This window comes from Pieris brassicae, chromosome 5 (genome assembly GCF_905147105.1).
Source record: "Pieris brassicae chromosome 5, ilPieBrab1.1, whole genome shotgun sequence".
Classification (NCBI taxonomy): domain Eukaryota; kingdom Metazoa; phylum Arthropoda; class Insecta; order Lepidoptera; family Pieridae; genus Pieris; species Pieris brassicae.
Genome location: NC_059669.1, coordinates 22672744 through 22694652, shown reverse-complemented (window position 1 = coordinate 22694652; position 21909 = coordinate 22672744). Strand labels below are relative to the sequence as shown.

Here is a 21909-nt window from a genome sequence, read left to right as displayed (position 1 = left end):
TATATTGTATTCGATGTAATAAAAGAAAAGTGCGTTGCAGCGATATATTTTTCGTCAAAATAAATATTTCAATTTCTTGCCTTTCGCGCACATAAAGCCTATTTTATTTTAGTACATTAAAACGAGGCTTCGTAATCTTGCACAGGTCACTTTATAATTATATAGGTACATAACTGTTCGAGAATAAATAACTTATATCTATGTCATGCTTACAATAAATGACTTTGAAGGCTTAATTAAAACTATCCTTATGTTTAGAGATGATATTGTACAAGTTTTGAGTCACATTTTTATTAAAACAAGTATTATAAGTATCGCAGCATACTTTATATTTGTGGTTAAAATAATTATTGTAAAATACACTTATGAAGCCTGCTAAATTTTTTGTTAAATTAAAAATCAAACAAGTATACACCGGACTTAATAGACGTTTTGGAAAAGAAAATTTTGCCCTCTTAGGTGAAGAAGAATTAAAATCAATACAGACTTTTTTACACAAAATATTTTCTTAATCATTTACACATTGTCGATTTTGTTGATAAAATTCCTTTTAGTTCGGCTAATCGACCTATCGTAATTATTACGAGAGATTTCTATTGATTCCAAAATAAACAAACTGCATTTAGGATCCAGCATATGCTCCCCTGCACCTCTCTTCAATTCCCTATCCTAAGGAGACGCGTTTAAGATCGTTCGATGAAGCGTTCATACTACGATCGAAAAAATCTTGAAACCTAATTGACTATTAATTATTAAAACTAAAATGAATTTAGTTGCCACAGTGTATGAAATGTAATAGAAATAAAGTCTTTAACATGGCACAAATTATTCACTTGTGTCGAAATAACTTATTAATAGTAATATAAATACTTGCTTAGTAATTTTAGTTAGGCTTTTTGCCACTGGAATTTATTATTATTCGAATTATAATGACAATAAGTAGGACACTGGTTGAACATGTCCAGTCTATTAACTAATTCATATTCAATGTACATATTTACAAATTTATTTTAAAAAGTGCGCAAAAATAGCCAGGTTGGTAGTCGAGACTTATCTCAACTCTGGCTCTGACGTTAAGAATATCAATCCGTCATCACCACATGTCCTTAACACGTTCTGCTGCCGGTATTTGTGGTCTATATCTGAAAATCAGTTTACGTAATATTATTTATTAGTCTTCCAAAGGTGTAACGGCAGACGTTATTTTCGGCAGACGTCTGTATGATGTTTTTTTATAGCACCTTCATACCCAAAACAACTATTTCTTGCACTTGCAATGAATTGCGGGCGTGGCAAGCAATGAATTATAAAAATAAGACTTCTATCAGCAGTAAACATGGTGGAACTCTGGTTGCGCGTAATTTAATTCGAAAGCTTCTCAAATATAATTAATAGTATGTATTCTACCTACGACATCGACAACTATTATCTATGACAGAAGGAAGTAGAATAAAAACACACCTGTGAGTTGGAATTGTTTGTGTTGCTAAAGGTGACATTTTGATCCCTGAACTATTACCGTTTATGCTAGAACCTATGCTTGAAGCTGAATCCACACTGAAAGAAATAAAGTAGTTAAAATGTAACAAAAAACCTTCAAATTGCTTCATAGCATTACCGAATAAAATATGAATTACCGGTCGATTTGCCGTCTGAAGAGAGGATACCTCCAGGGAGAGTTAGGTTTCCGTATCTCGTGGTGGAAGGCGGGGTTGTCTCGGCCTCGCTCCCGACTCTCGTTCACTATGGACATCGATACCTGTCGCTCTGTGTCTCGGGTCTTTGAGGATAGCCTTCTGTGTACGGAACGGAACCGTTAATTTGATGTATTCTTGTACGATTAGTCTAAGTTAATTATTAAAAAAGAGTGGTGGAGACTTTATTGACAGTTCTTTTTGTCCGTTCTACACACTTTATTTGAGAACTGGCAGTAAATGTAAAATTAGAAGCATTTAATATGTATTTCTTTGAAGTTCATAAGTGTACTTTGATTATGTTACCTAAATGAATATATGATTTTGAATTAAAGAGCTCTGAAAAGTAAATAATACCTTAATATTCTAGAAGGTAACGAAGCTTGGGCCTGAGGTCGCGCCCTCTGTCGGCTATCCACAATAAGAACATGACGATCATAAGGAGTGTCATAGTCAACTTCTAATATTGTAGAGAATCTGTGCGGCCAAACCAGATCCAATGCAGATATGAATAATCCTACAACTAGACAAATGCATCCTGAAAAGAAAAACATTTATTTTATAGCAATGACTGATTGGTATCGTTTCTGGCTACGAACGTACTTGGTCGGTACGTACTGGTACGTTAATTGTAAATAGGTATTACCTGCCATAAGGACTAGCCAAAAGCACCATCCCATAGAAAAGAAAAGCATGGCACCATCCAACCTCACAACTAGAGGATCTTGGGGTAATGACGCCCAATAACCGCCTGCAGCAGCACAAAGGGTCGCTCCGAGAACGGTCATAGCGTAAGCCCCATATCGTGGCACCACCACTAGGAGTAGGTTCATCACCAGCCATAACGCAAATGCCGTCCTGAAACACTCAAATATGTCAATTGTATAGTTACGCTTTAAAAACTGAATGCAGTCGGTAGCGTTGCAAGGGATTCGAATATTTAAAGCAAACATCATACAACAAGCTTGAAGCTGCCTTTTGATGACTGCAGACTAAGTGCCATGACGGCTAAGCAATTCACAAACCGGTGGAACTGTATGGTGTATAAGCTTACCCTGCAACGACACCAACGGCGACTAATACATACATGCACTTTCATACCAAAGGAGCGTTGTGGTGGTGTAGCCTGCCGCACGGTACTTCGCCCCCCATTCGAACCCTTCGTGCTCCACGGCGAAATGTTCAGCCACCGAAAGCAAGGGGTATGGAAGACCACGAAGTAAGCCAGCTCGGTACCACTCCTGTATAGCACCGGCTTCTTCCCATTGAAACTGTTCGTTGTAGTCTACGCCGGGGTCCCCTTTTGTTAAGTTGCCCCACGGAAGGGCTGGAAATATGTATTGTTTTGAATCTATTATTATCTTTTACAAAGTCCTTTGAAAACTAAACTATTAAAAACAACCAATAAACTTTTAAAAGAATAATGTTCATTGCATCAAATTGCCCCTAAAATAATCGGCATAAATTGTGCCGAGGTGAGTTTGAGTCATTAACTCTGACTCTTCATAATTATGGTGTCTCTAAATTTAACGTTCATATTACCTGAGAGGGTGACGTTGACATGTCCTAAACCCACGTGTATGGCCAGCCAGCAGTCGATGCGTTCCGCGGAAAAAGCGCGGTACGCCGCTCGCGCGATACGCGTACCGGCCACATGCCACGAAGATCCGTGTTTACATACTGAAACATAGTTTTACCGTACAGGTTCATAACAAACATTCTACATACTATTTTTATGTCTCAAGGATGAAATAAAATAAACATTTGCTACTTTAATTAACTTCATAATTAAGCTCCGGTTGGCTAGATTTTATCTGTATTCCTTTTGTTTAAAAAGATTACTTAATTCGTGCAGTTCTGTGAAACCACACTTTATCACGCCCACTAAACTTTAAGGTTATCCTTTCATTATTAATATTATGAAATTAAAAGGTTTTTGGTTACTCTCAATGTCACAGGGCTCGCGAGTGCGTTCCTGGCCCTTTAGGAATTGGTACGCTCTTTACTATGTACAAATTTAGTATTATTATTTAGAAAATGAGCGGTATCAGTCTGGTGATATACACGTGCCATTTTCAAATCTCTCATTAGAGAGGTTCGAACCAACGGATTTTTCTGTCCATGAAATAGGCATTTTATGGCCCAAAAAAAATAAAATTAATTTAAAACAGAAATGTGCCCGGCCTTGCCCTATTGGGGTGTTACCGGACTTCTTGCAATAACAAAATTATCAAGTGTTATTCTTACCAAGTATAACAGTGCCGACGAACAAACTCAGTGTAACTATGACGAATGTTGAAAATCTCTGTAAAATTATTAAAATTAGTTTAAAGAGACAAGAAAACAGCGTGTTCAACATATTAATAAATAGGTTTTGGATTTTATCATAATTAATTTAATATGCATTTACAGCTACGTAACAACAACGTTGATGCTCATTTTTGCCTTATTTTGATACACTATGCCCCGTGAATGCAATTGAAGATAGTGCTAATTCAGCTCAAACACCTGGATACCCTAATTTTAAAGCGATGTTGCAACCACAATATCATTACCGCTCACCTCCTTCCTGACACCTGGAAATATAGCAAGAAACGCTAAGTAGAGAGTCACGGCGCCAACGATAAGTGCCAAGGCTGGGACATCTGCTGCGACTGCGGTGCGGTTATGGTAAGCATACAGAGTCGGACCGCCTTCCTCGCGGAAAGCGTCAAACCACCCCCTCATCGCTCACCCAGCCTGAAAAATAAGAGCATTACATTATTATAGCTCGCTGGAAAATTTTACTACTTGGAGCCTCTTCTTTAAAAGGTTTTTTTACCGTTATCGGTCATTGTAAAAAAAATCGCTTCTAAAATGGTGGCTGTTAAAATTTAATTACAGCCTTCGTACAGCGGTACTTTTTATTTTAAATACCAACAATAAATCTATTTAATTAACTCGCTGCTTTAAATTATAAAAAGGTTATAATTAAAATAATGCTGAAAATTTATTTGCTTTTTAAGTAAACACGGCATAGATTAGGCTGTGTTCCAGCAGCTATTGCATGAATGTATGTATTCGTAAAGAAAATCGATTAAAAGAGGGTGTAATAAATTAAGAAGAAATAATCGTTGATTGAATTATGGATTCGGTTTGAACTATTGCCAATTGTCATGTTAATACAGACCGTTGCCCTAACCCGGAAACAGGTGGGGTCGTTGTGCCTGTAGTAAGGTCACATGTGCTGGCGACCTTCGGAGCTCAGTCGTAGGTGATAGCAAGGGCGAACAACAAGTCATGGCCAAACATGGATCTAATAAAAACACTTGTTGAGGAACTCGACTCAACATTATCGGATTGATTTAATTCTTTGCATTATACAAATAAAAATAAATTACTGGATACCCACTTGTTTATGCATATTATTGATATTAGAAAACCGAAATGTACAAATTTACAATATATATAAAATACAAGCACCTTTTCGACGAAAAAGGGGTTTTTGCTTTGTCGTATATAATCTTGTTGTTATTAATTGAAGGCTACATCACCATTATGTTTTTGCTCGTTTAGGATTTCTGTGATGGCCGGTCTAACACAATACATTCTTATTATGATTGTCTTAAGGATGTTCTTGCACTCCTTCTATAGGGGATCAACCTTCATACTATTGTTTATCGCTCTATCATCACGTAATACTTTATGATATTATAGGGAAAATGTGTGATTTTAACTTAAAGACACGTCAATAATAACGAAGGTACCTTGTTTGGCCACACTTATTTGGTACGTGTGTTCAACATAAATCTGTTTGTTAATAATGTTTCGGTTATATAAGAGTATGGACATTGTACATTGGCCAAAAATTACGAAGTCTTTGACGACCCGTTGGCCCGCTGACCTTATTAACCCAAAAGATGTTCGGATAAACTAACTAGGCATTGTTTAAGTTGTAATGTGAGAATTCTTAACTACTTTACATCCATCAAATTGATAGGTAGGTTTAATGAGATTTGAATAACATTTTAAACTTATTGACAACAAATCGTAAAGCTTATTAGATTTACAATGATAACCTACTTAGTAATAATTATAATAACAAAAAAACAACTCTCAATCTTAAAGAAATAAAGTAATATTGTACGTATGTAAAATCGTCAAATCATATGATACTGAACCTGACTACGTGGATGATTACGGTCGAAACAATAGCAACTGCGTTGGCCATTTCTGCTGTGTCGATAAATAGGTAGTCGGCATCATTGCAATAGCTCTGTCATTGGACAGATTTTGTTATTTTATGACTTAAAGTTCGTTTTCATAAATATTGCGCATGGCACACATCCTTAGCGCATTTTTTAAAATTTCAAATATTTGAGAGAGATTGAAGGGATCCTTCCAGGGAAGGAATATTCAGTCAACCCCCTTTCCTAGTGGGACTGACATGCTGTTGCTTTCGGGGTTCAGCCAAATAAGCAAGCACGACCGGGGCAGTACCACTGTCTCACAGAAAACCGGTGTAAAGTGATATAGGTTCATCTTGTTGTACTCGCGTTTAGTGCGGTGAGTGAAACTTCCGGAGCCCCCCTCCCAAAATATAAAGGTGCAGTTAAAAGAGAGATTACCCCTGGGGGTACCACACGTTTCCGCTGTATACGTAGTCTACTACGTAGAGTCTCGGACTGCGGTAGACTACTCCTAGTCCAATTTAACCCCAAGAAGACACAAGTTTACGCCTTTTCTGCGAAAAAACATCCTTTGTCCTACTCCTCTTTTCGAAGACACTCTTCTTAAAGTCACAGTCAGTATCGGAATACTTGGCGTTAACATATCGAACGACGTTTAGTTTTGCGATCATTTGTAGGGAAATACTAAATTAGCCTCCAAAAAGCTTGGAGTGCTCAGCAAGACGAGACGGTACTTCACTTCGGGCCACCTCTTGCAACTCTATAAAGCGCAAATTCGGCCCCACATGGAAGGGCGGGAGCTCCCCAGTACCAGCTCCTTCCACTTGACCGTATTCAACGAAGAGCGGTTCGAATCGTCGATGACCATGATGATGATCCCTCTCCAAGCGGCTTGATACGACACGCGGCAACAGCCCGCGAAGCTAGACCGTAGAGGGCGCAACAGGAAGGTCCAACAAAAAAGGGTTTATTACCATCCACATCTGGTATTCGCGTAATCGTTGGGACCATTTGCGTCAAGTCGTAAGCTAAAGCAAAGTCATGAAAGTATCTTCCAGCGTGATATAATTATTTTAGTAATCACAGAAAGAGCTAGATTCGATTCTTGAGATTCTTATAGATTAGATTCTTGAGAGTGTAAATATTTTTTTTATTTCCGTGAATTTATAAGGAAAATATTGATTGATAACAAATCTTATAACTGTCTACGTTTATGCATTTTCTTAAACGTAAATTAATATTTTACTTGTCATATGAAGTAGTTTTACGTTCTTTTGACCGGATAAAACTTATACGGTGACCCGAAGATTAAGTTTTCACATAAAAGGACTTTTCACTAAATAAACTGTTCTTGTCTTGTCTTTGCACGCTGAATTTTCCTAACAGCTCTGCGGTTACCGCAACCTAGAAAAGTAAACCTCGACACTGAGAGGGTATATTAAATTACAACTGCTATCAGCATTCAAGAGTAATAAGCCAAAAACAACATTGCTTTCTGACTTCACGCTAATAAGAGAAAGATTTATTTACTTAAACATAAATAAGTTGCGCCATAATGGGAGCTACATGGCTTATGCCCTTTAGTGATATTGACACCAGTAGACATTCGTTGCGCAGTAAAGATACCTTATTTACTATTGAATAAGTCAACTATTTAAATCCACGTTCCGAACAAAATTATAAAACATTGAAGGATATTCATATTCACACTAATAACATTTAAATTATGGATTAGTTTGCGAGAGGTTGTTAGTTCTTATATAAGAGAACTGTTCCGGCCAGTCGGATCTTGACCTTGCTTACCAATGTTTGCCTTATCAATAAATATTTTGTAATGCGATTCGATAGATAACCAAACTTAATGTATATTCGTTATATTAAAAAAATTAAATAGGTCTCTTACATTATTTGCTCACACATTGTACAATTCTAGAACTTAAGTTTTATTATATAGCTATAGGAATATCATTTACAAAACAACAAGCAACAAAGCAATTGCTTTACCTTCCCATTAAATTAGATCACGAAACGTTATTTATTCGACTACATCATTATTCTGATGTGTCATATATATCAGCTAGTAATGATAGTTTACATTAGCGACGTAAAAGGCAAGTATTTGAAATATATTTACGATTAATGTTAATGTTTTCTTAGTTCTGCAAAAACATAATCTGAGATAATTTGGGGTTTATACAAGGCCTTTTTGAGCGCAGCTGACATTAGCTGCAGGCTGCACCCGACAACGAACACGTTCGCATTGAGCAGTGCTTCGGTACAACCTTCTCAAATGACAGCTCGGCATAATAACAACGGGCAGTTGGTATTCAAGCCAAGGCCCTGTAATAATATATTAGATAGCAACGAGCAAAGTTTACGATCTCCTTGTTCAGAGTTAGAGGTGAGTATTGATTCCACTCATACCTATTACATCAGATATTGTATCACGCTAAAAAACTTAATTTACAAAGGGAGAGTTGGCTAAGTACATATAATTTTACTTTTCAGCAAATATATACCGATATTGGCAACAGATGATTTTGCCTAAAATCGATTTAACCGTAAGTGGTTGTGTTTAGAAGAAAAATAATAAAAACAAACATTTATTAACATTTTAGCCACGAACATCATCCTTTACGTATTTCTTATCCTTAAACTCATTAAGTTATTATTTTGAGACAATGTGAGTATTCAGGAATTATGTGTTTTTTATTTTTTCGAAGGCCTTTTCCGGCTGACCTCTCTAAGTAACGGGTTAAAGATGTTTAAATGTTTAATGAGACTTGTTTGAAAATCTCATTATAGTTATTGCTTTTTGCACTTAATAAGTAGCTAATTGAGAATTAAATATTTGTGCTCGGGCGTAATAAACGTAAGTACTGCCGTGTGCTCAACCTTGCACATTGCTCGCTTTATTTCACAAGCGAATTCAATCGTGCTTTTTGCTCCACCGACAATAATAAGATCAATTATAATAGCATGTGACGAGTAAAGTTAAAAAACTGTTCTCAACTTTAAAAACCAGCAAAAATAAAAACAGTAATCTACATGATGAAACTGTCTTCCTGCATAATTTCCGCGAATATTTTTAAGTGTATTGTACTTACGGTAGCGGTGTGTCACAGTTACGAGGCCGCATTAAGGTCGAATGACAAATTCAGAACAGTTTCTGTTTACAAGCAAACATAATTATTACATTAAAAATTTTAGTGGTGATAAACGAGCTATTGATTTCAAGTCTTATGCAATGTTAATTAAAAAGGTGAAATAGGAACATGTAATGGCAGGTCTCATCTAATTCTTAATATCACAAGGTTTACAAACGGAGTAAAGTTGGTGAGATCGATATGCGATAATACAACCCTGACAGACAATTATATTCACATAAAGAGAAGTGAATGTAGGCTACATTACTACAGTATAATTGATATCACGCTGCGACTTTCGAGGCATTTGCATATCACGTCTGCCATCGACACAAGCGGGTGAGTCTGACCTTTGCTGACAATCGGCCCGGATCCGAAGCGACAATCAGTCGGCATTGTTACATTCCATTACGTCAAATGCATTCAATTTGTATCCTTATTAGACGATTGAGTATTAGTGTATATGATATAAGTATTAAGTTATTTATCGAAGAATTAAAAATATAAAGTTTGTTTATTTATATATGTATAAGAATACGGGAAGGTTCTAATGGGCTATTTTTGGAAGTCATTGCCAAAATTAGCGTATGACGGTTACATTTACCCGTCAAGTTGTTTATATAATAAAACATAATTTGTTGTCCCTTCGGAAACTTTGCGAAAACTATGTTAACGGGCAAAAACATTAAAAAGTGGATAATGGACTGTCGTCGTCTGCTAAATAATAATAATTAGTTACACTACTCTGCGCTTCTGTTCTTAATCTAACAGTTTTATTCATCCATATTACATTTTACTTGGGACTTGTCAAAAGGCTGCTGGTGCTGCTGATGTTTATTAAAACTGGAAGTTAAAAGTAAAAAAAAATAAAAACGCATGATCCAATCTCAGATGAAAACTATTTTATTAACCTCTCAAATATGAACGACAAATAATAATGTTCTTTCGCATACAGGCCATTGGGCCTGGAACAGGATTTCGATTGACATAGAGTTGAGATAAGGAAGAATTTGTATTATAATTGTGCAACGAATAAAACTATAGAAATTACTCAAACGCTTATAATACCTTTTTCACTTCCACAGATGGAATTGTGTATTGATTGAAGAGGAGTGTTCTAGCACAAAACATCACAGTTGCCACTGTTATTTCTCACAAGAGTAGGCTTGGGTCACTTTGTCACTTAAAGATTCGCTTAAGGGTGGGTTTTTCTCTTATTGAAAATCGGTCGTGTTAAATCGTTAAAGTCTCGCGTTGAACTGAACAGTTCATTATTATATTGAGGGAAGGAGCGCTGTATTCAAGGTTCCGTCGGCCGTCGACTCACGCGCACGTACCGAGGCTTATCTGGCGTCTCTTTGTCGTTCGCGATTTTCTTTTGAGCCGTTTTAGTAGATTAAGAGTACTTAATCGTAGCAATTATCTTATTTTTGGGATGAAACACATTATCAGGGTATTATCCCAAAAACTAACCTTATTATTTAAATTAACTTTTACATTTATCAAATCGTGGTTAGTAAATGATATATTTACTTATGCAGGCAGAATTCGTTTTATCAAAGAACAAAACCAGACCCCATGAACACAATACAAAGTATTGAATGAAAATGTGAGATGTTTTTAAACATGGAGCGCGTGTTAGCGTGCTCAGCTCCACGTATGATGGACGCGTGATGCACGCCCGCACTTCGTGACGTGACGAAGCGACGAAATTTTGGTTCTTTGTAATATGTCAATTCGCAATTGTAAATGTTTAAAATAATTCAATTCATCACAAGTCAATAAAAAGTGTTAGAAGAAGATTAACCAAATAGTTTGGCAAAGTACCGAAATTGTCGATAAAGCAAATTGTAGAAATGTGCCACTTTGCGTTATATTATTAAAACAAGTTGAAATAGCAAATGGCTTCTACGTGAACTTTGTTAGTATGTTAGTAAACTAGGCACATAATACTATAAAACAGGCATTATTGTAAAACGTTGAAATTTGTTCTAGTTTTTACTAACTTGGTGCAGTGAAATACGCATAATCAACTTAATTTTATGATGTTTTGAAATTCGATCTTTGAATTTAGAGGTTTGTATTCAAAGGGGGCTTAGCGGTTAAAAATTGGACGTAGTGAAGCGTATAGGACACAGTTTTTTGTCGCAACGTATTATACTCATATGGCACACAATCAAGTCAATATATCTGTTCGCAATACATAATTTCAATTTAATAATTTTTGATGAAGGTGATCCCAAAAAAAAATTCTCGGCCGAACGTCACATTTGTTAATTGAGTCATTGTTGAGATTTACTCGAGCTGTGTTAGACACATTTTTATTTTGATAAATACTTTTTGTTAATTATAATTGATAATAGTTACGTCCACTATTTAGAATTTTATAATGATTGTTTAGTGCGTTTTTGAGGATTATCGTGAGGCAAGGTTTAGCATCAGTCTAACCTAACTAGTCTCTTTGTTCCCAAACTAATAGAATTTCTCCAAATCCTTACGGCTGATAATATTGTGTGCCTTTCTTCCTTGTGTGACGGATTGAAATGAATCAAAGAACATAGATCCGCCGCATTAAGCTAAATATGCGTTTCGTAATATTAAAAGTTGTATAACATTTTATGAGTACAATATTAAGAGTGTTTTTGATAATTTATTTCTTTATTTTAAGTATTGACTGTGATTTAAAATAATGGTAATATACATCGCTGCCACACCCTTTTGTTTTTTATTCATCTTGGCTTGGTACATGTGGTGTGCGAATGTGACCACAAAACACCAATTTCAGTTTGAAAAAGAATATGTCTTAATAAATATAGAAACTAATGATTTTACAAAAAACTATTTATTATTTTAAAAGGATACGGAAAAGCCATATACAGCGCCATTGTACATTACAATTACTAATTATTATTTTGACCCCGGATAACATGAATAGCTGTTAAATCATAATAATTAATTTACATCAAGTGGAAAGAATTTGGTATGACTGCTCGAAGACTAATCTTAGTCTTAGGGAGGTCTTGGCTTTGTGTTGTTGTGTTACTACGTCAACCATGTTATAATTTTATTATTAGTTAATTTAAAAAAAAACGCTATCTTATTACTATCAGAGAACATCAAATCCTAATATACCTTAATTATTATACTTTTAAAATAGCTGTAAAAAATAAAAAAAATAAAAATAGCAAATTGGAACACAGACGAGATACATATAGCAAAAATTACAAAACTCAATAAAATAAATATGTAGAAGATTCCTTTTTGATGTAAAATTCCAACAATCTGAAGGTTATCTATATTGATGGATCGATATTATTAATTTTGTTTACGACATTCGAGTACCAAACATATTTTAATTTGTTCTCGCGATTCATTTAAATATGTTTTATATAATATAAATGATAAACTACCATTTGTGATAAGTATCACAATTATTAACGATAGATTAGTTCAAACATTTTTGTTATATGTGGCAACTAACGATATACAAGCGGTAAAAATAAAAACTATGAATTTCAATATAATTAAGAATAGCATTTTAATAAAATAATGTAATGGACATTGTGTGTAGGTAACACACAAACCGAAACTAAAAGTAGACAGCTGATTTAAAATAAACCATTAATTTGTCTGTTAAATAAAGCCTAATGTTGTTACTGTTGATAAGGTAGATTGCAGGAACTTCTTACTGGAAGTCCTCCTAATAAACTGAAAAGTCTAATACTTTTTAGTCTAATACCTAATAGTTTTTCAAACTAAAATAGAAGTTTTCATCACGTCATCAACAATACTCGAGTCACGTTCGTGAGCGAGGTTACTTGTGAAACATCCTCTGCAGTAATTACTGACCAAATAGCTTCTTAAAATAATTTAACTCAAATATGTAATTTACTCAAATTTTAATAAACAGGTTTAATTTATATGTGTGAACATATAGTTTTACGTTTTCATTAGACCATGTGTGCAATATTACGGAAACGACAACGTCAATTACAATGTTCGCGATATTTTTGATTCTATCTAATGATAAATATAAACCAAAATGTTTCCGGCTTGGCGCAAATATAGTTCCACGGGGTAACGGTTCCATAATTATTATATTCGGGCTATTGGTGTTCTAGTAAAGATAATAATAATAATAAAACGAGAGGTCTATTTGAATACGTGATGTTATAAAAGCGGAACGTATTAGAACGGTATCCTAGAGTTCACCTTGAAAGTCTTAGTACCAGCGACCTTTAGATGACCTCATCAAGTAACGAACAGGAAACAGGATCCTTCCGTGCACCTGCGCTTTACCTAATGACAGACATTAGTTAGATATTTATTAAAAATCATTAGAAAAATTCTATATTTATTATACTTTTAGCTTCAGATTCGGCATCATTGTGATTTCGACCATCGAGTGCTTAAAAGCGTTGATACCATAATGAAAGCAATAAATGCCAAACGCGGATACTGAAGTTACACGTCATGACAACATCTAAAAGTTTCTCGAAATAACAGTAACCACCTAACATATAGTAGGTACAATGTATGTGTTTAGTGGTCATGGTTTTACGAGAGGTACAGACTATTCAAAATTGTATATTGTTCAGGTTTTCATAAAAAAAAATTATCATAGGAATATAGTACTTTGTCGGAACTACTATTTAGAGCCTCTATGTAAAATGGGAACCAACAAAGATTTATTTGGATCAAGTGATTACGTTAGTGATTTGATTAAACTAAACTCCGTTAACAAAACGGTAAGTTAGTTGCAGATAATGATAAATGAGGAGTAAAAGTAAAAATGTCGCAAGCGTTGTACGCGATGGCACTTAATCATTGTAATGTAATAGTTGCACAATAAAGATTAAAGATTTTCACGGATTGTTTGGAAACGATAAAGTAACCGGAATATTGCTTTGTCGCTCACTGTACTGTGACCTTTTCTGCCGCGGGAGTTCTATTTGATTTACGAATATGTGTTCAGAAGGTTGTGCTTTTTCGTTACAGCCTCTGTTATGTTATGTTTAAAAACTGGAATACTATACTAGGGGAACAACTCTTTTACTTCTTAATATTTAGATTTAGTTTTTGTCTACTTTGCTTGTTAAGTTGTCCCTAAGTTACTTATGAAACACTGAAGCCTGATTAGCGGTGTGGTTGTTAGTCACATGACTTTTTCATTGTAAAATGACAAATCAATGAAAGATTAGACACGCAAGTTTTCGGTTGCGTAAGTGAGTTTCTCCCACGCTGAACTGACTTTTTCTACAACGTAACCATCACAAAAATATTGCTTCGTAAAATTGATGAGCAAATGACGGGTAATTAGCATAAATTGATGAATTAAGAAATTAAAAACGCACTTCCAACACTTTCCGACTGCGAGTGTGAATGCGGATAACGCTACCTGCTAAAATTCATAAATATCGTATAGGTATAGTGTAAAGTGGCATTTATTTTAATATAAAACCAACATTTATTGTATTAAGAATAATCGTTACTTTGTTATTCAGATAATGAGAGAACAAGTTTAAAGTTCACAATAATTATGAGGTAATACATATAAAAATACGCTTACACAGCCTCATACTTCCGCGTTTGAACTTTATTCGAAAAAGGTATGTGTGTCGCTAACGTAAGGCCAACTCAACAAGCCTTTATTTCGCACCTGGGAATTTCAACCGGATGTAAAGGGTTTAGCCGGCAGAGCAAGTATTATGACTTTGACAATGTCTCTTCTATGGTCAACAAGAGATATTGCTCATAAATAGGTATAATAAGATTTCGAAACACAAACACACTGCCTAAAGGCAAAGAGTAAATAAGTAATTTACAATGGCCATAAACTTCGCGATGACGCGTGTCACGGAGTCGCTTTCTTGCCAAATTTCCATATTGCATAAGAAGCATTGTGTGTCGTTCTATTACTTACAGCATCGAAAATACAATATAGCCGATTTTTTTTTCTTAATTGTGTTTTTTCAAATAATAATTACATTCCAATAGCAGATAAATAATATTATGTAGCTGTTTATAGAGAAAAAACATAAATATTAGGTAAGTTACATATGAAATTGGCGTTTTGTATGGGAAGAGCAGAAATTTGTTGTTTTATAAATAGAATATATTTCATTAATCAAAGTAGGTATGTATCTATGCTATCTATGCACTTTATTGTTACTAAAAAAACATTCGGACGGGAATCAATTAAATCTTTCAAGGCGACTGGCCCATCAGGGTTAAATATATGTTGCAAAAAGTTATCCAAATTTTGAAAAAAATGGTTGTTGGGACAAGGTGCGGGGAGTGCGGTGGATGTCTTAGACATTCCAATTGAAGCTCCTTTTTTTGGTAGCACTCTATCGTGCAGTGAGTGGCTTAGCGTTGTCGTGAGGCAGCAGTGGCCTTGCCAGCCTTGGTTGTTGCAGCTAGCTTTTCCATCATGGTTTGCAGTGGCTGACAATAGAGATCTGCCATAATCGTCTGGCTTAAATCTCTTAAGAAAGTTATGGTGAAGGATCCCGGCACTAGTCCACCAAACGCTCACAAGTAACTTTTTCGGAGTCAATTTTAGATTTGGCTGGTTCCGCTATTGCGATAAGCTTTTCCGATTATCGCATAGGATCAACTTCACCATCACAAATAATAATCGATTTCGATTTAAATTCCCTTCATCATTGTGCCGGTTGAGTAATGTAACGCAGCAGTCGACGCGCATTTGTCGATTTGCTTCAAGAAAATCGTGAGGTACCTTTCAAGCTTTTTCACCTTCCCAATTTGTTTCAAGTGCATTAATACAGTTTTATAACTAACACAGTAGCTTTCACTTCTTCCTTATCAACTTTGGTCTTCTGCCTCTGGTGCCACGGTGGGACGTACTGGGGTATTTCAGGTATTATATCTGCTATATATCAATACAAGCGCGCACTCTTTCTGTGCGAAAATTCTTCACTGCCAGTCGTACGGATTGTGTTAGGGTAATTATTAAGATCGGGACGAGACAACAGTCGACAACCAGTCTTCAGCTCTGATGAAGTTCGAAACGTTCGTTTCCAACTAAGACAGCGTAGACCGACCGACCGTTTTTGGTTATTGAATATGGTGTTGTTAAGGAGCTGCACTACCTCCTCAAGATACCATATCTTAATACACTTGTACCGATGTTTTGATACTCAGTCACTCCTTCATAGCTATATAAGTAGGATAGTGCCCACGTTGCCCTCTATCGACTAATTGGAAAGCTTAGTTAGAGCTTTGAGCATAAATACGGTCATATTATTTGTCAATTGGAAAAATTTGAAAAAAATTGTTTAATTGTAAAAAAAATCTCATCCGTAAACAAAACTTTTCTGTGACCTAACTTTGCGTACCGCTTCAGTCGTTGTTTAGATTTTACCACCTTATTCTTTTTTAAATTATCAGTTAAGAAATGACCAATATGTCTCTTATAGGTTGTCCTGGTTGACATGGTTCCAGGTGCTATCTTCACCTCCCGAGATAATTTTTGTGCTTTCATCGAATTGCTTCCCTTACTGCTTTGACCACCTTTTTCGTATGAACACTACGTGGACGGCCAGATCTTTTTCTATCACAAACAGAGAAGGTCTCATTATACATATTAATAGGCCGATACATAAACATTTTACTAATACTAAGCGTATGGAGATTTTTAAAAACTGCATTTGGCTCCATACCTACTTTGTGTAATGCAATCACAGCGGTCCGGTTCATCACCACACTCCAATTTAATATTGTACAATGTATTGGCGCCAAAATGAGAAAACCCAACATTAATATAAAAACGACAGATTCCAAATTCAAATGTAATATTTTGTTAATTTTCAATTGAAGGGCCACACTAAGTATTATTTATATATATACAGCACCACTAGAAAAATCATTATGTCAAATAATCTGGTCGAAGTCGATCTGGTCGCATAATACTTTTAAATAAAAATGTTTTATGTGGATGAGAATCGGACGAACTAAGAGAGAATCTGCACAATTTGTGCTTCGTGATCAAATTGCACGTAATTTATGATCGCGTGGCAGGAAGTCGTTTCTCATAGCACGACGCTTCCTACGGTACGAGCACCTCAACGGTGTTTGGGCATTGGGGTTAACTGTTCAAGGTACTGCGAGGTCAATACTTTTTACCTATATCACAATTCCACTAGAATTTACAAGCACTTGGACAGATAATGTTGTGAAATGAAAAAAATTAAATCTTAAACGATTCTTTTGTCATTTTTGCGGGACGGTATTCCAAACTAACGTATGATCATCCGAAAAATCTTGTAAATAGTTCCTACCGGTTTTATTTTTGTAAATGTTACATATGCATACTTTTCAAATTCTACCAATATAAGGACTCCATAAGCTGAAATTGAGTGAATTAATAATAAAATCTAGAACATTCTAATCTGTTTAGTCGAATTATCATACGCCTTGATTTTGGTGTAAAATCAGCATTAACATTTACGGTCACGACCATTCGCGGTGACCACGCAAATATAAAACAAAGGTGCGTCAATAATTATGGCCTTGTTGGTCATTGGCCAATAATCTTTGCTCAGTAGAAAGCTAACTTTCGGCAATTATACAAGTGTTTTACTGTTCCCTGGCACACAGCCGTATCAAACCAATAACTAATTAATTAATATTGTTGGAATGGGATCGATATCCTCGTTTTTTAAATGTTATTGACTATGTAGTCAGTAGAAGTGCTTAATTTTTGTCCCTTAAAAATAAAATAAGTTATGATGAAGTAAATAGGATTTTAAACCCTTTTTCTATTCTTAGCCTCTAAACGGATGTACATATAGCTATGTAAAGAACTTTCACTGTCAATTGTCATTGTCTCTACATAAGCAAAGTTATGTTAAGCTAATATAAGTTAGTCAACCCGAGATTAATTTACTACTATATACACGATATTCAATTACTTACCGATTTGACAAAATAATTTTCTTGTATTTTCCCTTTTCATCTCAAAAGTGGTGGATTTATGCCGTTACTATGAGCGTTTCACAATATTTGTATTGAGGCAGTCGCGATAAAATCGTTAAACACACAGTCAACATATTATCACTTGGTTAACACTGAGAGTTGGTTATATCATCCTCACGTAACTGCTCGACCTGAAACAATATATCGAAAGAAAAATGAAGTTTTAAATGAAAGTTTAAATGATTTATAATTTCAGCGCTGGCCTTTGTTAGGACTGGCTAGACTCGCTTTGTCCTGGTGCGATATTGAGTGTCGCAATTTAGAGTTTTTCGCAATCGAACCTTTGGACTATAACTAGAAACCAGGCGTTCTTGAGCTTAACTTTACCGCTAAGTAATTGTAAGTGATTTCTGTGCTTTCATTCAATATGGTTATGTTTTTACAAATTTATTTATACGCAATTATTTAATTACGAAAGCGAAGGCTCCAGCGCAGTGGCTAGTAGGTGGCAGATCATCTTTACGGTTTGGTATTATAAAGTTAAAATACCGTAAAGTAGCTCATGTTTTGTAGCTTAAGTCGATACTGTAAAATTCGGCTCTTATGGAATCATTCGCTTATATGTGCTTGTTTAGTAAACTTGAAATGTTAATGTGCGTGTATTAGGAATTAAATATGATAGTCCGCTTTAAACTACCAAGAGTGTTACTGTCAAAACACAAAAATGGTGCTTGTACCTCGTTCTATTCTGAACCTATATGGAGCATAATAAAAAGAACCATGGGTGGTCGGTGTGCGCTGTGTTCGTACATACGCGTAATAGGCTCAAATGTAAAATTCATGAAATATGTAGTCACCCTACATGTTCAATGGCCCTGTTAAGCAAATATAGCATCATGTTGTGTCACAAAGTTATAATAAGTATAGACCTGAAACCTGCAAATCTAAAAGATCACAGCAATCGTAATAGCAGCCGTGATAAAGATATTTGCCGCAAACGGGATCAAAAATACGGCTGAAAATATGCGCAAGAACGCAGTAAAAATTTCAATCCAAATATTATACTAAGCTGATTCAAGAGTGTCTTTGTCTAATGTATGAGTAATGTATAGAGTTATGAATAAATGAAACGGAAAAAATAAACGAGGTGACATCTTGGCCATGTTGACGTTGTAATTTGCACAAGAGCGGTCAAACATCGATCATCCGGCCTTGCCCGAAATACTTTATGCGTCCAATATTTTCTACTTAAAAACATCAGCTGTTGAATATAATACCCTTATATACATGTCATTCAGCAAATGTATAAACGTGACAATGTCCTTTGTAACTCTTTCAGGCTATAAGAAATAAAAAACTATTAAAGGTTGAATTATCCATTTGGGGTTCAAGATATCAAATGCGGTAATTTCCTACAGTTTATCAACTATAAAACAGATTATGTGATGGTTTCAATGCATGTTAGACGAAGAGAATTTCCCAGTAGGCTTAAAGCTCAGTTCCACAACATAGTTACAATGAAGGTGATGTCTTAAACAAGATTTAAAGATTATCTATTATTTTTATTGTTCTCTTGATCTAGGGTCGTTGGCGGTGTCACATGGTTGGGCAAAGACAATGGTGCTTACGTCACAATACATAGATTCTATTAGCTGTGGTCGAGGTAACAATGTGTTGTAGACGTGTGAAATGGTAACGCATTGTGTACGAAACTTTGAATATTACTGATCAACAACAAGAAACGGCACGAATATGTCAACATCGGAGCGAATCATGTGGGTTTACTAAACTACGGTAAATACGTTCCAATACGAATGTGTCATTCCCTGGTACTATTATTTTATTGCCCTCATTAATTATGGCTAGTCAAAACAACTTACTTTAAAATTATGCAAAGGAGATAATAATGTGTCACCAAACACATATTTTATTCAAGTGCCAAGTCTGTATTAGTTTAATACAGACACTGGCTTTAGTTAAAACGAAACGAAGCAATGGTTATTTGGATATAATTTAGTCATCCAGATTCATTTTGACCGCTTCAAAAATTGCGATTTATGCAGGATACAGGCAATAATTAAACGGTACTTTAGTTGCATCTACCAGGTGATTTCAAGCAACAACGTTATCTTATGTAAAACAGTAATTTTCTTAAATGTACATTTTCGAAATGCTTCGAGGAAGCCTGGCTGCTACCGCAAATATGAAAAGCGTACGTTCACGTGACACGTAACATAATTACTTGTTAACATAGTCATAAAGCTTTGATTGAGTAATTTAACAACGAAAACAACGTCTAGTTAAAAGTTATGGACGTATAGATGCACTAATTTCAGATAATGTAAAGTAAACGTTAAGTAAATCTTTTAATTAGGTTTTTCCTCCAAATAAAACACATTGAACATCGTGAAGATCCACTTTTAAATAAATATGTCCGCTTTGCGGTGTCGAGTATTAATTGACGAGCAGATTAGGTCCTGCTCAAGTTCACTCATAAAACTTGTTTAATACATATTTATGTAGTACATAGTAATAATCATTTACATCCGTATAATTCAAATGAAAAGTGCCGTAAATTGTTTTAATTGAGGGCAAGGATTTCGGCTCGTGAATGCAAAACGTTGTAACATTGAGATTATTCACCTTTACGATGTAAACTCCACTTAGGTTTGTTTTCAGCAACGAGATTACATGTCGACGAAGAGGGCACCGAGTACACATTAACACTAGGAAACAAGCAACGATTGCGTAATGGTTGAGGTCGCCGGTAGAGAGCGCCGTCGCCGCGCGATCGATGAAAACTAAAGTCTCACTTGCGCTCGCGTACCTCTGAACCTGCGTAATGAAAGTGCGGGGGAAAGAGACGAACTCATTTCTTTCTTTCACTCAGCGCCGATGGCTTTCTTTGACGTGTGACACGAGGTTCCTTTTTTGCACACATTTAATTCTACATTTATATCTGACGCTTTCTTGTGAGTTCAAAACCTGAATACTTCATTCTCTTCAATAAAGTTCCTACCGACTGATCTCAATCCACTATTCAGTATCCATTAAAACATAAATTATGATTGACTTCCTCATAAGCACGTGCTGCTGAGCGCACGAGGAAATGCACGAGTGCATCCGAGCGAATCCACCGTTCAGAGTATTTCCTCTAATGTACCCGTACTTATTAGTTTGATTCACCTTCCCGGATATTGGTCACATTCAGAACCTAAGACATTTGTCAGCAAGGATCGAACCTTGGTTGCCACAATTAATCTATGACTTTGTAGGACTTATAGAGTATAAGTCTTACGAAACGTTTCCCTCATAATTAAGTATGTCTATTGTCCCAATGTCCCGCACTACAAATTCTGAAACTTTATTGCGATAGTAGCTAAAGAACGAATGCTTAAAGTTTGGGTTTGTAGTTGCTTAATAGGATAAAATAAGTTAAATTTTTTACATTTAAAAAATATTGACATACAATCCCCGTATCTTTATTTTTTTTTTACTTGTATTATAAAGAGGTTAAATTTGTGAGGTTGTAGAGGAAAAATCTGGATCTATAGTATCGTTTTATTAAATTATTTTAGTAATAGAGAGACACGATATTTGTTAGTGACATAGGCAATTTTAACCCAAAAAATTAAAAGACTCTTTCGTCGTAGTAGGATGGCAAAATAAATCTAAGAATAGTGGTCGAATGAAAACATTCTTACGAACGCTGCCATAACATTGACAGACAAAAGCCGTTCATCGTGGTAGGTCACTTGTAGATATATTGTACGTAAAAAGCATCTGAATAAAAAGTTGATTATCGGAAATTGAATTGCAGTGGTATTTCTTTTTGTAAATCGTCCAATAAGGTAACCTTCGCCATGTTTTACTGACACGAAACATGAGCAGATTATATAACTTGTGGTAAACAGAGCATGCAATTTGAGACAACATTAGTATGAGCACGGGTCGTTAATT

At 35.4% G+C, this 21909-nt stretch overlaps 1 protein-coding gene across 3 annotated transcripts; it reads right to left on the bottom strand.

Moving 5' to 3' along the window:
- Positions 1–30: 30 nt before the first annotated feature.
- On the bottom strand, positions 31–20753 carry LOC123709614 (dual oxidase maturation factor 2). Of its 3 annotated transcripts, XM_045661054.1 has the most exons (11): positions 20593–20753; positions 17950–18140; positions 4257–4433; positions 3942–3999; positions 3237–3374; positions 2796–3021; positions 2341–2552; positions 2052–2232; positions 1638–1796; positions 1462–1557; positions 31–1142 (listed from the first exon to the last, which is right to left on the bottom strand). In XM_045661054.1, the coding sequence occupies exons 3-11, from the start codon at positions 4419–4421 to the stop codon at positions 1094–1096; spliced, it is 1284 nt and encodes a 427-aa protein (XP_045517010.1). In that variant the 5' UTR covers positions 4422–4433; positions 17950–18140; positions 20593–20753; the 3' UTR covers positions 31–1093. The 3 variants fall into 3 exon arrangements, with proteins under 3 accessions (XP_045517010.1, XP_045517009.1, XP_045517011.1); XM_045661053.1 differs by lacking the exons at positions 17950–18140; positions 20593–20753 and adding an exon at positions 10078–10323; XM_045661055.1 differs by lacking the exons at positions 17950–18140; positions 20593–20753 and adding an exon at positions 4864–5072.
- Positions 20754–21909: the final 1156 nt, after the last annotated feature.

Coding starts and splice junctions, on each gene's coding strand:
- LOC123709614 (XM_045661054.1), bottom strand. CDS start 4,421: ATGAGGGGGTGGTTTGACGCTTTCCGCGAGGAAGGCGGTCCGACTCTG. Junction 4,000..4,256: donor TTCCAGGTGTCAGGAAGGAG/GTGAGCGGTAAT, acceptor ATAATTTTACAG/AGATTTTCAACATTCGTCAT. Junction 2,233..2,340: donor TTGGCTAGTCCTTATGGCAG/GTAATACCTATT, acceptor TTTTCTTTTCAG/GATGCATTTGTCTAGTTGTA.